The sequence below is a fragment of the Mesoplodon bidens genome, assembly GCF_964165515.1.
Source record: "Mesoplodon bidens genome assembly, chromosome: 5".
NCBI classification, from domain to species: domain Eukaryota; kingdom Metazoa; phylum Chordata; class Mammalia; order Artiodactyla; family Ziphiidae; genus Mesoplodon; species Mesoplodon bidens.
Window position 1 is genome coordinate 85,845,093 of NC_138161.1, and position 14,743 is coordinate 85,859,835.

The window sequence follows — 14,743 nt, forward strand, 5'->3', positions numbered from 1 at the left end:
AAAAGCAAACCATAAAAGAAAGAAAAGATTGATGAATTCCACTGCAAAAATAATCTTTGCAAAAGATAAGTTAAAAATTATAATTAATATCACAAATGAAAGGCTGTTTACTTAAATAAAGAGCTCCTTGGAATACAAAACCAATAAATTTAGAGAAATACAGGCAAAGGATAGGAACAGATAACTAAACAGATAGCTTACATAAAATATAAAAAAAGTAATGGTCTTTAAACATATGGAAAGATTCACACAACCTCACTCACAGTAAGGAAATACACTATGTTTTATCACTTTAGATTGACAAAGCTATCAGATTATTTGTTACTTTGATATACAGAAACACTCTCACACAATGATGATGACAACTCTTTAGAGATTAATTTAATGCCCACACTTTTTGACCTTGCATTTCTATGACTCCTTACCAGGATATTCATTAAAGTGTTGTTTCCAGTAGTAAAATATTGGAAACACCGCTAAATGGTCATTGGTAGGTGATTAGGTAGTCAAATTATGGTACAGTGGAATATTATGTACTTGAAAAAGGAGAAGAGAAGGCAGGAGGGGAGAATGAGAAAAAGAAGAAGATAACTTTATTTGAATTTAGAGGCAATGATTTTTAAGAAAAATTAAGTTAAAAAAATTCATATAGTGTTCTACCATCTATGAAATAAAAGGACTAATAAGTATGTCTTCTGGAAAGATATACAAGAATTGTACAACAGGATTTGCATTTGTGAAGTGGAACCAGATTGCTGGGGTATAAGGGAAGAAAGAAAATTTATTTTTTACTTTGCTCCCTTTTTATAATTTTTAAATTTTTACCAAGAGCAGATATTGCCTATGCAAAAAGATGAATAAAATAACAATAAAAATTAAAAAGAAAAAAACAGAAAGGATTATAATAGCACACGAATTATGCACCAAAAGCTTCATGTGTAACAGTATTTGCAACCTTCTTCCCCCCTATGTGTTAGTTATTACTATTCCCCCATGGTCCTGCATTAATAACAAAGTTGTAATCCTTATCCCAGTGTGTCTGGTTCCAACCATGAACGTTTTCCACTGTGCTTTCTCTTGCTATGACATATTTTACTGGGATTCTTTTTAAAGCCAACTTGATGGTGCCATATCCCACTAGTCAACTTCTAATCCATCCATCTTTTCACTTGCCCCTCTGAATTCCCTCTCTGCCCCCTCATGCTCACACAAACTCAACTCGTATACATACAGAAATGACTTTATTTGGAAAGCAACCACCTACTGTGAAGTGACCCAGAACCTTACACTGTTCCACGGATAATTGTAGGAAACCAATAAATAGTTTTCATGCTCAAGACATATGTGAATAATTGCTCAAAGCTAAGTGGCATCCATCCTACTCTGCATAGCTGGACTGTTCATACAACCCTCAACCCTTGCATTCCTCTGCAAACTGTTCTGTTTACACAGGCAAAATTCTAAGCACATGGATATATCTTAGGTTGTCTTCATGATCAGATTCCAAATATTCAAAAGAAAAGGAGAAGGATAAAGTGCTTGTAAAAAAATGTAATTGCTGGTTAATCAATGGGAAGGTAAAATAGCATCCCTTGCCACCAGGATAAAAGAGTGATTGAGTTCATAGCCTTTGGAGACAGATACAGCTGGGTGCGTTCACAGCTCTTTTATAAACCTGGTGTGCAATCTTGGGTAAGCTTCTTAACTGCTTTAGCGTCAGTTTTCCAGATGATAAAATGGGAATAATAATATTAACTCATTGGTAGGATCGTTGTAACAAAAGAAATAAAAGCATTATCTTCAGTGCTAAATACATACTAAGGATTCAATAAATAATAATTACTGTTTAGGTACTATTTGAATATTCTACAAGCCAAACCATCAGTAAGTCCTTATTGGCTCTCCCTCTACAACCTGACCCAAATGAGACACTTTTTCACCTCCTCTGCCACTGGTTCCTGGGTTATCTGATCTCCCCTATTCCATTCTTTCACCACATATCTCAGGGTGTCTGAAGATATTAACACACTTCTCCCTCTCTCTTCTATACAGTTCACCCAGACTATTCATGGAGGACCTCTTTCCAACATGAGGTCTCTATGGGGATGTTACCCTACCAAGATAGGCTTGCCTCAACCAAGTACCACTTTGTTTTGTATATTGTTAAAGGAATATTTGCCCTTCAAAATACCCTTGTGCTACACTGCATAATATCATACAGCTTTAAAATAAGACCCACTAAAATATTTTGATTGTATGCTGAGCAATTGCCATCTTCACATGTTTTTGTCTCATCATCATAGAGCCAAGTATTTTCTATCATTTTTTTTGAGAAAGGAAAAAAGGATCAAAGAATTTTCATATTTTTCCAGTATATTTTAAGAAATTGTTCTTTTAATGATTCTTAACTTTTTCATCATAATCAAGAAGAAAGTCTCAAATTAGAGCTAAGATTTCTCTAACATCATTCTAACACTTCCTAATATCCCCCTTTTCCAATAAAGCACAAGTAGACAAAGAGACCACAGTCTTAAGTGGGCAAGAGTGTTGTACTGATCAGTATAGGTCAGGTTTTGCTGTGGGTGAAAACACACTCAAAGTCTCAGTGCCTGAACTGAACAAAAGTATATTTCTTATTCACCATTCATATCTCAATGGGTTGGTGTTCAGGGTGGAAGCAAGTCTGTGCCGTCACCACTCAGAGGACAGGGCTGAGGCTACCATCTTATAGCTGCATCATCTGGGACTTGCAGCTTTCTTCCTTGTCACATCAGAGGAAGGGAATGAAGAGAACTGTGTAGTGTCAATTAAATTATTTGGCCCAAGAGTGCTACGTGTCACTTCCCCTTACAGTCTTTTAGACAGAACCAGTCACATAGACCTCCCTAACCGGAACATGTGCTTTTCAATACACCCAGAGAGTAGTAATGTTGACTACAAGCATCCCCCTAGAATCTAGTAATATTGCTGTCGTTTTTCATTGTATTTATTTTTATTACTAAGTGATATTTATGAAAAGTAGGTTTCTATGTATATGTTCTTTTAAGATAAAATTATCAATGTATAAAAAATAAGTCAAGAAAAAGAAAGTTGGGCTTCCCTGGTGGCACAGTGGTTGAGAGTCCGCCTGCCAATGCAGGGGACACGGGTTCGTGCCCCGGTTTGGGAAGATCCCACATGCCGCGGAGTGGCTGGGCCTGTGAGCCATGGCCGCTGAGCCTGCGCGTCCAGAGCCTGTGCTCCGCAACGTACCGCAAAAAAAAAAAAAGAAAAAGAAAGTTAAACTAAGCAATGACTCAAGTGCTCAAGTGGTATACAGATATAGCAAAAATTGTGGTGATAGTTAAGTTGTTAAAATTAGGAATAGCTGTTCTTGCATAAGGTCACACAGCTAGTTTGTGACAAAAATGATAGAATTCCGGGTCTCTGACTCCACTCCATACCCTCCCCATATTGCTGTTGCTTTTCCGAGAACTGCGTCAGACAATCAAGCCTACATGATAATCCTAAATCTCTTCCAAATGTGAACATACTGAAGAGAGAAATTCTACTTTCTCTAATTATTCTTTTTATATATATATATATATATATATATATATATATATATATATATCTTTCGATGGCATTTTAAGAAAAAAATGAAGGGCAAACTGCTTTTTAGTCAATTTAAAATGTTTTTGGACTTATTGGAAGAATATGGAGAGGAAATTATTGATTTTAAGTAATGAAAGAACAGTAAAAAAATGTCACCCATTTACTAGTTTAAATAACAGTAGACACTAAATTAGTAAAGGCCATATTAGAGAAATTCAGAGCTAAACAACTTAAATCTTTATCTTTTAGCCCCTATATTTTGCTCAAGAGGTTTACAAAGCCACAGAGCTAAATGAATCTCCCAATTTATATTGTCACATAGATTTGCTTATCAAAAATTCTTCACTGAGATTTCCAATTTATCCTTCTGTTATTTTTTAAATCTGTCAGTTGAAAACCTTAATCCTTACTTTTGTCTTTAGCAAATGAATTTTGATGAAAGAATTGGTCCTTGACAAAAACAAAGCAAAGCAAAGCAGAACAAAAAAATCTGCACTCATTTCTCCTTGTTACAACACATTTTCCCATCCCAGGTCAACAGAGCAAGATCTGGATTGCAGCTACCATCTTCTGCTTCATAAGCCCCAGTCTTGCCCATTCAGAGAGTACTTCAAATCTTTCTCCTTACTGTCCATCTTCACCCTACTCTGACCTCTTCAAAAAATGTGGCCTCCCCTTGCTAACACAAAGAAAAGGCCGATCAGATTCACTAATTCAAAATAATGCTGACTGAAATCACTTAATATGTCACCCCTCCTAGAATAATCCATTATTATTTTAAGTGAGGAGAATGTGACTGTCACAGACCAGGATGACTTCAATGCTGGTGGTGAGGAGATCTTTTTTGACAAGGTCATGACACTAACTGGCCTCCTGCTATCTTTGTTAACTCTGCTTCTTTGGGGGATTCTCTGATTCTTTGTTCTCCTGATTTATTTATCCTGTTTTAGAGATGCTGCTGCCTAAAAGAGATGATTGGAAAAAGCCAAAATTTTATCTTGCAGAGAAATAATGCAGAGGAAGTATTAAAAGTCAGTTTTGCCTTCTGAGATGTCAAATTGGGGCAGGGTTTTTAAACAAGATGCCTTTGACCACTTCTTTCTTGATTATATGGCTCAATACCATTCAGCTAGTTAGTCAAATGAGCCCCATTTCTGACAAGCAGTCAGAACTCGAAACTGAAATGAAACCGACACGAATCTACATGCGAGAAGTGGCTACCATAACTCTATTCTTATAATATGTACAATAAGTGTGTTGCATTAAAGACATGTTTCCTTTTCTTTATGTTGAACATAAAAACATGGTCTAGCACTTACGTCGTTGGTGTTGATTTAGGCACATTCAGAGGTACTCTAACCCCTGAACTCACTATAGAAACCCTTGACCACAGCTCTCTCACAGAACACCAGAATTGCAGCCCACTCCACTCATACCCCACTCCTCACCCTGAGAATGGTTCACAGGGAAGTGGTCCAGAAAGCAGAAACTTGAGTTTGGACTCCACATCAGCTCTGTAACCTTGGACCTTGGACAAAACCATCACTGTTCTTTCTAGATCTCACTGTTGTCACTTACAGAGTAAGAAGTTTGGCCCCATCCAACAGTCATAGTTGATGATCTGAAGTGTATATACATCACTTCCTCAGACAAAACCTCCTTTTTGTTCTCTTTTGTCCTGTTTAATAATTTAGAAGAAGCTTTTTGTTTGATTTTATAATGTTTTTCTTATTTAAATATTAATGTACGTTTATTTTTAGATAAAGTAAAAATGTAGATAAGCAAAAAGAAGAAAACAAGTGAAATTCACACAAAATCCTACTAACCAGTAAAATGTTACAGTATATAACTTCCAGTCATTTGTAACATGATTGTTTGGTTAATAATACGTTGAGATTATCTGTCCATGTCCTTAACCGTGGTCATGCAGACATAGCACAGTTTATTTCACCAAGTCTCTTTCATTTGACTTCTATGCTGATAACATTTTTTATTGCTATTAATGTTTAATGAACATCCATGGATGCAAATATTAGTGTGTAATGCTAATTAATATCTTAGGATGAATTCTTGGAATTGAGAGTCTCATGCTCATGAGGTATGCTCATAAAAAGAAATACATGTTTTTTTTTTTTAACACAAGAGTAATTCATTCTCGTTGAAAGCATTAAAATAAAAGTGTACACTGTAAAAAGTTACTCTCTCCACTCCACTCCTGGAGGTAACCACTGAGAATGGTTTGGAGTCCATCCATTGATTTAATGAAATTTACAGAATAATCACAGTGTGCCATACTCTGTACTAGCCACTGGGGACAAAACGTTGATCAAAGTACACATAGTTAGTGCACTCATGGAGCTTAACAATTTAGGAGTAGAGATCTTAAATCACCTACAAATATATATACAATTACAAATGGTAATGGGTGCACTGAACACGTAGTAAATGCTTTGATGAGAGACTACAACAGGACTACTTAATTTACATTAATAGGTGGAGAAGAGTGAGGACTTATCAGGGAAAGTTTCTCTGAAGAAGTAAGAGATAAGTTAAAATATGAAGAGTAAGTTAATTTAGCCAACCAAGAACGTGGCAAAAGGGAGAAGCTGGGGGAGAGGGGTTCTGAACTGAGAAGGAGACAAGGGGAATCATTCCAAGTTCACAGCGTACAATGCGCAAAGTTCTCGGGAGTGGAGTTGAACTTGGTGACTGAAAGTAAAGAACACATGTGAGACAAGCAAGTGGGAACGGACTAGAGAGGTAGGCAAAAACTGGGTCATGGAGGGCCCTGCAGGCCATGATGTGTTGATATCCGTTCTAAAAACAGTGGGAAGTTATAGGAGGATTTTCCTATTAAATTAGTATGTATATCTAGTTTCGGTGGTCCCATGCCAGATATGGTCTGTTGTCACTCAGCACCTTGCCTAGCATTCATCTTTATCACAGGAGTCTGGATGCTTGAAAACCTCACTCCTCAGACTCCCTTGCCAGCTGGTTTCCAGTGACGTGCAATGGAAGGCACTGGTGGGAGGCTGGAAGGCACTGGTGGGAGGCTAGAAGGCAGCAGGAAGGGAGATTCCAGCAGCAGCAGCCCTGGCTCCACAACTCCATGGTGAGGGTCACAGGCCACTTCCTAGTCTGATTTACATCCTTTTCTTCCTTTTGCTCTTTCAGCCCTTCCAAAGCTTTCAATGTTGTGTTAGTTTCTTCTGTACAGCAAAGTGAATCAGCCATACGTATACATAGATCCCCTCTTTTTTGGATTGCCTTCCCATTTAGGTCACCACAGAGCATTAAGTAGAGTTCCCTGTGCTATACAGTAGATTCTCATTAGTTATGTATTTTATACATAGTAGTGTATGTATGTCAAAGCCCTTCTAATGCTTTTGTATGCAACCCTTTGTATTCAATCCCCCTCTGCTTAAAATATTTAGAGTGGCTTCTGGTTTCCTTTCTAGACACTGGCTTACTGAATGTTTTTTATTGAGACAAATGCTTTAGTTTCTTACTCACCATGATTACTGCATGTGCCCAAAGAAGTTTGCAAAATACTTTTATGAATCAATTCGCTTTCATTCTCAGTAACACGTGGCTACTTGGCTACAGTTTTATTGCCAGTCTTGGTACGGTCATTAGTAGGAGTCATAGTTGAAGCACTTTAAAAAAATATAACAACAATCCTAACTTCAAGAATTCATTGAAGCAATTATTCCTTTGAGGATGGTTAAGTCCTATGTTTTCTGGAACAGTTCTAGTTTTGCATGTGCTATCATGTTATGCCTCTGTTTACCCTTGACATTACCAAACCCTGTGTCCTGCCATGAAAATATTGGCCCTCACATATTTGTTTGTTTTCCTATCAATCAGATGGTGTGGATATTTGTTGTTTTTGACATCCATAATTTATTCCCACTTATTTGAGAGGATTCTCTCACTTTGGCTATATGGAGACTGGCCTTTCCTGCCCTGTACCTTTAGATGAGTTTAATGGTTCTCTTGACCAAGTAGGATTTTAAGTAGAGCCATTTTCATGCTCTATCTCTAGAATTTTAATCTAGACCCAGACTGACAAAAAAAAAAAAGCTGAACATAATGGTAGTTGATTCACCTTGATGATAACAGCCTAAGAGGTGGGTTCCAGCTTTGCCTACCCACTGGTTCTGTGTTATGCTGTAGGCCTGGGTCCCCGGCTTTCCCTTCAATTGTTATGAGCTCTCTTATACGCACCAGTTAAGAGCTCTCTTAATTTCCTTCTGTTTGAGTTGAATAGAATTATGTTCTTTCACCTTAAAGAAACATAGAGGGCTTCCCTGGTGGCGCAGTGGTTGAGAGTCTGCCTGCCGATGCAGGGGACATGGGTTCATGCCCCGGTCCGGGAGGATCCCATGTGCCACGGAGTGGCTGGGCCCGTGAGCCATGGCCACTGAGCCTGCGTGTCCGGAGCCTGTGCTCCGCAACGGGAGAGGCCACAACGGTGAGAGGCCCGTGTACCGCAAAAAAAAAAAAAAAAAAAAAAAAAAAAGAATCATAGAGAGAGAGATTGTATTATTTCTTTTCTTTTAATTGGAATAAAAATATATGTAACATAAAATTTATCATCTTAACCATATTAAGTGTACAATTCAGTAGCGGTAAGTTCATTCTTGAGCAACCAATCTCCAGAACTCTTTTCATCTTGCAAAACTGAAATTCTATACCCATTAAACAACAGCTCCCTATTCCTTCCTGCCCCCAGACACTGGCAACCACCATTCTACTTTTAGCTCTATGAATCTGACTACTCCAGGGGCGTCAAATGAGTGGAATCATAGTATTTGTCTTTTTGTGACTAGTTTATTTCATTTAGCATAATGCCCTCAAAGTTTATCGATGTTGTAGCATGTGTCAGAATTTTCTTCCTTTTTAAGATGGAATAATACTCCATTGTTTGTATATTACACATTTTGTTTATCTAATTCATTCATCGATGGATACTTGAGTTGCTTTTACTTCTTGGCTATTGTGAATAATGTTGCTATGAACATGAGTGTACAAAATCTCTTTGAGATCCTGCTTTCAATTCCTCTTGGATGTATACCCAGAAGTGGAATTGCTAGATCATATGATAATTCTACTTTTAATATTTTCAGGAACTGCCATACTATTTTCCATAGTGGCTGCACCATTTTACTTTCCCACCAACAGTGCACAAAAGTTCCAATTTCTTTACACTCTTGTCAGCACTTGTTAATTTCTGGATTTTTTTTTTATAGTTGCCACCCTACATCTTTCTTCTAAATATTTTAAACGCTTTCTAAATGTTGCACCAAGGACAGTCTCTTGTATTCAGAAATGAGTTATGCAGCATATAATGAACAATTAAATTCTAACCTAAGTCTCTTGGGGGAAGAGCTGGCTGGCTCTCTAAATTCTCTTTGGGGTTCCTGGACCCAGTCTATTAGTTTTTTCATTTTACTCTTCCCACTTCTCTCCACAATCCTTCCATTAAGAATTCTTGGAACCTGGCGGAAATGAAATGAGTACACATTTTAACTATACCTGCTTTCACATTTGATTTCTCTCATGATGAGGCTGCTAACCATCTAAAAAGGGCTTAACTCATGCCATGTTACTAATTTCAAAAGTTTTTTTTCAAAAAGGATTAGGAGGAAACTCAAGATACCTGCTAAAAATTTGCAAACAAGATGACTCAGGCCCTTCTCTTATTAAGGAAGCATTTAGGATCTTTTAAAAGCACTAGTGTCATTGGTTCTGACTTGAGATAACCTGAATAGAAAAAGCCCGGGAACCAGTGCTTGGCGCTCACCTTTCAAACTCTTCACAGCCAAGACTCAGACACCTAAATGTCTCCGGGGCACATTTGTATGTCCAACAGCCTTACTCTCTGTGGGCACATAGCCTTGGTTTGGAACAGTCCTTTTTGGAGTTCTTTAGCTGCTTGCCTAAGTGTGGGCTAAGGAGGCAGGTTCTCCTGAATTCTCAGCCAGCCAGTTCCTAGCAGGGTGACTTTGAAGTAGGTTCTTAAACTCTCTGAGCTTCAGCTTTCTCATCTGTGAAACAGGAATAATACTTCCTGCATACAGGCTTACTGTGATAATTAATGAAGCTAATGGATATACACATGCCCAGCATGACATTGGTGTAACAGGCAGTTTAAAAAATGAATAACTCATTTTATTTATTCTGTGCAGAAAAAAAAAGACTGGTTGATGGTCATTATCTGAAAATAAAAGTGTGAGTGTGCTTATTCTTTGAATGTGTTTTCTTAACTGTCATTGAATTTTTGGAGAGCTCTCAACAATCAGACTTGATGGCTCATGTTTTCAAAGGGCTGAGTTTTCTTTATTTTTCAAAGCTACATATTTGTTCAAGAAACATGATTAGGAGTTTGGGGTTAACAGATACACACTGCTATATATAAAGTAGATAACAAACAAGGACCTACTACAGCACAGAGAACTATACTCAATATTTTGTAATAACCTATAAGGGAAAAGAATCTGAAAAAGAATATATATATATATATACATATATATATATATATATATATATATATATATATATATATATATATACACACACACACACACACAGAGAGACACACACACACACATATGTATAACTGAATCTCTTTGCTGAACACCTGAAATTAACACAGTGTAAATCAACTATACTTCAATTAAAAAAATTTATAAAGAAACATCTCTAACATCTTTTCCAAAAAAAGGTCCATATCCACTTTTATACACTCTGGAACAGATTTCTGTTACATTCTAAAAGTTTCTTCTTAGCACAGTGTTTGTGTATGTGTGTATACACACACACACATTCTATTCTCTTAACTACCACCATAAAAATTATGAAGTGCCTGCATGTGTAGAACTTTTGCCAAATATTTCTAAAAATGTACTTCGATTTTCAACATCCACAGAAACCCAGTGCAGTAGCAGGAGAAGCAGGTATTATTACCTTGTTTCACAGATGAGATTTTGAAAGGTATGTGACTTGCCCGAGACCTCAAAGCCGCTAAAGTAATGGAGCCACAATTCAAACCCAGGCCTTCAGCTTCCAAATCCAATATTGTCTCTACCACATCTCACGGCCTCCCCACAGGGCCGTGCGGTGGACTGCTGGAGAGATGAATGTAAAAGCAGAAATGTAAGGCTTGAAAGCCTCTTTGGAATTTGGAGGCACTAAGCATTTGCAAACTACTGAAATGTCATGCTCAGAGAGTCTAACAAGAATTCCGTAGCGATGGGAGTATTAGAATGGCTTCAGAATTTATATGTATTTTCTTTAAAACAAAGGAAAACGCACAACACTTTCCTAGTCTCCACTTTCTCGAATGTGTTTTTCTTATGTCTCAAACACTAGATTCTTCTTCTCCTTCTGTACACACCAGATTTATAGCTTTAGTATATTTTCTCAGTACTTCCTGTGCACACTTTCTATTTAAAAAATCAGTATTTATACCCCACATATTTAATTCTTATACTATTGACATTTAGAAAGGATGTGAGGAGGTTTCCCTGTATCTGGCATTTTGGCTAAGAATGAATAAATAAACAAAAGGAGAAATCAGTCTGGATCTACTTCCACGTGTCATACTTATTTAATATGCAGACCTTGTTCAAACCTCTATAGCTGGCCAAGTTGAAATAACCATATTCTAAAACAGTTGGCATTATATTTAAGGTGCAAAAAAATATTCATAATGGCTCCCCCACCAGCAAATTTATTGTATGGAAATACCACCCCTCACATTCCAACTCTGTGTGTACATATATGAACACACAGAAGCAATTACGTGCATAAAAATTAAAATACTATATTGCTTACACTAGTGAAAAGCAGAAAACATAAATTTTCAACAAAATCTGAATGGTTAAAGACATCATAGTAGATCAAATCTGATGGAATACGGGGCAACTGCTCAATGATTATTTTGAAGAATTTGTAGCAATATGCAGTTTTTGTGGGGTTTTTTGGTAGAGGAAGAAAACTCGAAATCAAATCTACCCTCTGATTCTAACCATGAAAATATGATATTTTGCATGTGGACAAAGATTTAAAATGATCATAGAAAAGTTTAAGGGTCCCCACCCCTTTGGGAATCAATTAACAGTATTTGGGTAATTAACAACAAAAATAAGAAACAGAACACCTTTTGGCAGGCACTAGGTAAAATCGAGAAGAAAGACTGTAGGTTGCTCTGTCCTAACTAAAACGGGTACTGCAGACATGGGGTGATCCCAAGGACCATGCAGTGTTGCACCTGAGCCCTGACTTTGTACCACATGGAGAAAGTCCAGAGCAATGAGTGGGAGATAGTCCAAGTCCCTCTGGGCCAAGGGCTATCCTTCATGTCATCTCAAAACTATACACACATGCTCTACATTCCATGTATCTATTAGGGCATCAAAGTCCCAGACAGCATATCTTTAAATCATTGGATCCCAAAGGGAAACCAAAATTGCATGAGAAGGGAAAATACCACACTGTGGGAAAAATAACCATTTTTGTAAGTCTTTATTTTTTAGTTGCTCCTCCCATAGTAATGCACTGAAAGGCATAACAGTTTATATTGTACAAAGCATTGGAAGAAAGTACCTCAACTTGCCGATTATTTCAAAATGAGATTACAAACAAAAAGAAAACAAATCTGGTTCCTCGATAAAGGGCAAAATAACTGAATACAGTCTGTTATTTACGTCTCTCTTTTAACATAAGGTCTGGAACACTTCATTTTACAAATAGGATTAACATGAACATAACAACGCACAAGCTTGCAGACAACCAGCATAAAATATGGGGTACAGTTTTTAATCAGGAGAATCATGCTTTCATGAAAGAAATTATAATTGTTTATACAATTGAATCAATTTCAGTATTACAAAAACTAAGTTGCATCTATTCGTATTTAGCTCATTAAGAAGGAAAACAAAACAACAACAAAAAAAGGAATGTTAAGAAAAGCCAAACACCATTTGGCACTCCCATACACAGGTCGAGTCACCTTGGTCCTTGAAATTCAAAAAGGGGTGTGCCTCGGACATCAGAAAGTAGTGGCTGACTGGAACAGTGCTATTTTAATCAACAAACAATAGTTTGCCAACAAATAAATACATGATACACGCAACACACACAAAAAATTAAACATTAAAAAACAGTGACATGATTGTCTAAAATTAAGATGTTATTACAAGGATTTGGCAAACCTTCTATTAGCGTAGTGGTACAGCGGTACTGGTGATGAACAGGTTACTTCACTGACTTAACCTCTTTGAGCATTGAACATCCATAGTTTACAATATACACATACCCTTGTTCCCTCGTTTTAAACAATGTACTTAAAGAAGGCAAAAGTTAATGGGAAAAAAATACTCCCTGTTATCAGTTTCTATAATAATCAAGTGTGCATTTCATCCAACTACTTCTGTCTTCGAAGGGTTAAATTACATAAAACTTTAACAAAGCAAGAAAATTAAATCTGTAATTAAAAGCAACTGTTCCCAATCATGTGTCAGGTGATCTTGTACAAAAAAGAATTCAGTTTCTATGGAGTGTTCATTCGTATCAATGCTGCCATCTTAACTACTCCTCTCACCCTCCCACTCCCAGGGGCAAGGTGAACGGGAAGACGCCTTCTGCCCAGCAAGTTTTTCATTTTTATTGAATCATTTTAAGTCGCATCGATCCTCCAGAAGTCAGCAGCTGCCTTTGCTGTGCAAAACAAAATATCGAGAATAAATAGTTTCTTTTTCTTTCTTTCTTTTTTTTTTTTTAATCATTCAGTTTAAGGTCCCCAGACTTTACATGAGTGACCCTTCAGGTTTATAAGGCATTCTGCTCAGCAGTCTTTTAAATAGTCCTATGTGAAAAAGCCATGCTACCGTTGGACTTGGTCCCATTCTGGTCGACCTTGGGAATGTCATACGTGGCTTATGGACTGGATAGCACTGGATTCCGCCGCAGCCCTGGCCATACTGTGCCACACGTTGGAAGAATTGTGGGATGAAGAATGGAGGGACTCCTTGTCGGACAATGACAACATCATAGCATATGCCTGAGGTAAAAAGGAGAGACTCGGTAAGTGGCATTTGAAAAACATCACTTTTTGTTCGAAGGATATCTTTGGTGAATGTTACAAAGAGAAGGGACCCTGAGAAGGAGCATCCCTCATGGGTGTGTTTGGAAGAGTGTGGGACATTTTCTTGTGTTATAATGACATGGAGTTACTGCTGGCCTTCATGGCCTCGGGGCCACAAAAGTGACACAATCTGCAGAACAAAAAAATTAATGACCCAACCTTGAGAATGACAACAGTGCCCCCATTAAGAAATAGGAGTCATCCCCCTCCCCGACCATAACTATAATAACCATCCATCCACTGTTTATGTACATGTTCAACTCACCCAAAATATTACTGAATGCTTACAACTGAAACTGCAAATACAAATAAGAGACAGGCCTGCCTTGACAGTACTGTGGTCCAGAGGAAACAGTCCCACGGACTCCTGCACTGGATAATTGAGAGCCCTGAAGATGAAATGACTCGCCCAAGGTCACTCACCTAGAGGGTAGGAGGCATAAGTAAAACTTATTTCTTCCCAGCTTTGAATGCTTTGTGTACTTCCCCTCCACGCTTGAAGTATTCAATGCTGACACTCAAAGACCTTGAAAGTCGAGGTAAATCAAGTCGGTTCTACCAAAAAATGAAACAAAGCACAAGACCCAACAAAGTTCTAACCCCTGTGCTCCAGTATCTGCCAGCAGAAGGTGCACAGGGGTGCTCTGTGGAGAAGTGCTCTTTCTTCCTTATTATCACGTCAAAGTCTAAATAACTGTTCAGAGAATCTCCCCATTTGCTGCCAAGTAAAATATTCAAATGAAATGTTTGGTCTTGACTTAGTAGTGCACTTTTCACTGTTGATTTGTTGGTCTCATCCACTGCTAAACTTGCTTGTCAAAATGCTGCTGAAGAGGAATCATTAAAGTCCTGCCAAAGACATTCCACCGTCGGTAAACAAAGACAAAATGCCTCCGTTGTTAAGCAGAATTTCATCTCTGGGAGTCGTGCTGAGACATGTGGCCGGTCTGTGGTTTCTTCCGTAATCATGGCATTCAGTTAGAAAATCTGCTCTCGCAG

At 37.7% G+C, this 14,743-nt stretch overlaps 1 protein-coding gene across 8 annotated transcripts in view; it reads right to left on the minus strand.

Annotated features, from left to right (window-relative positions):
• Positions 1-12,104: 12,104 nt before the first annotated feature.
• Positions 12,105-14,743, minus strand: part of MECOM (MDS1 and EVI1 complex locus) — a 168,814-nt gene continuing 166,175 nt past the window's right edge. For 7 of the 8 annotated variants that reach the window (XM_081234319.1, XM_081234316.1, XM_081234314.1 and 4 more), the window contains one exon: positions 12,105-13,660. In XM_081234319.1, the coding sequence (XP_081090445.1) occupies positions 13,526-13,660 (135 nt within the window). In that variant the 3' untranslated portion in view covers positions 12,105-13,525. The remainder of the gene's footprint in view (positions 13,661-14,743) is intronic. The other variant, XM_081234317.1, reaches the window with a different exon arrangement.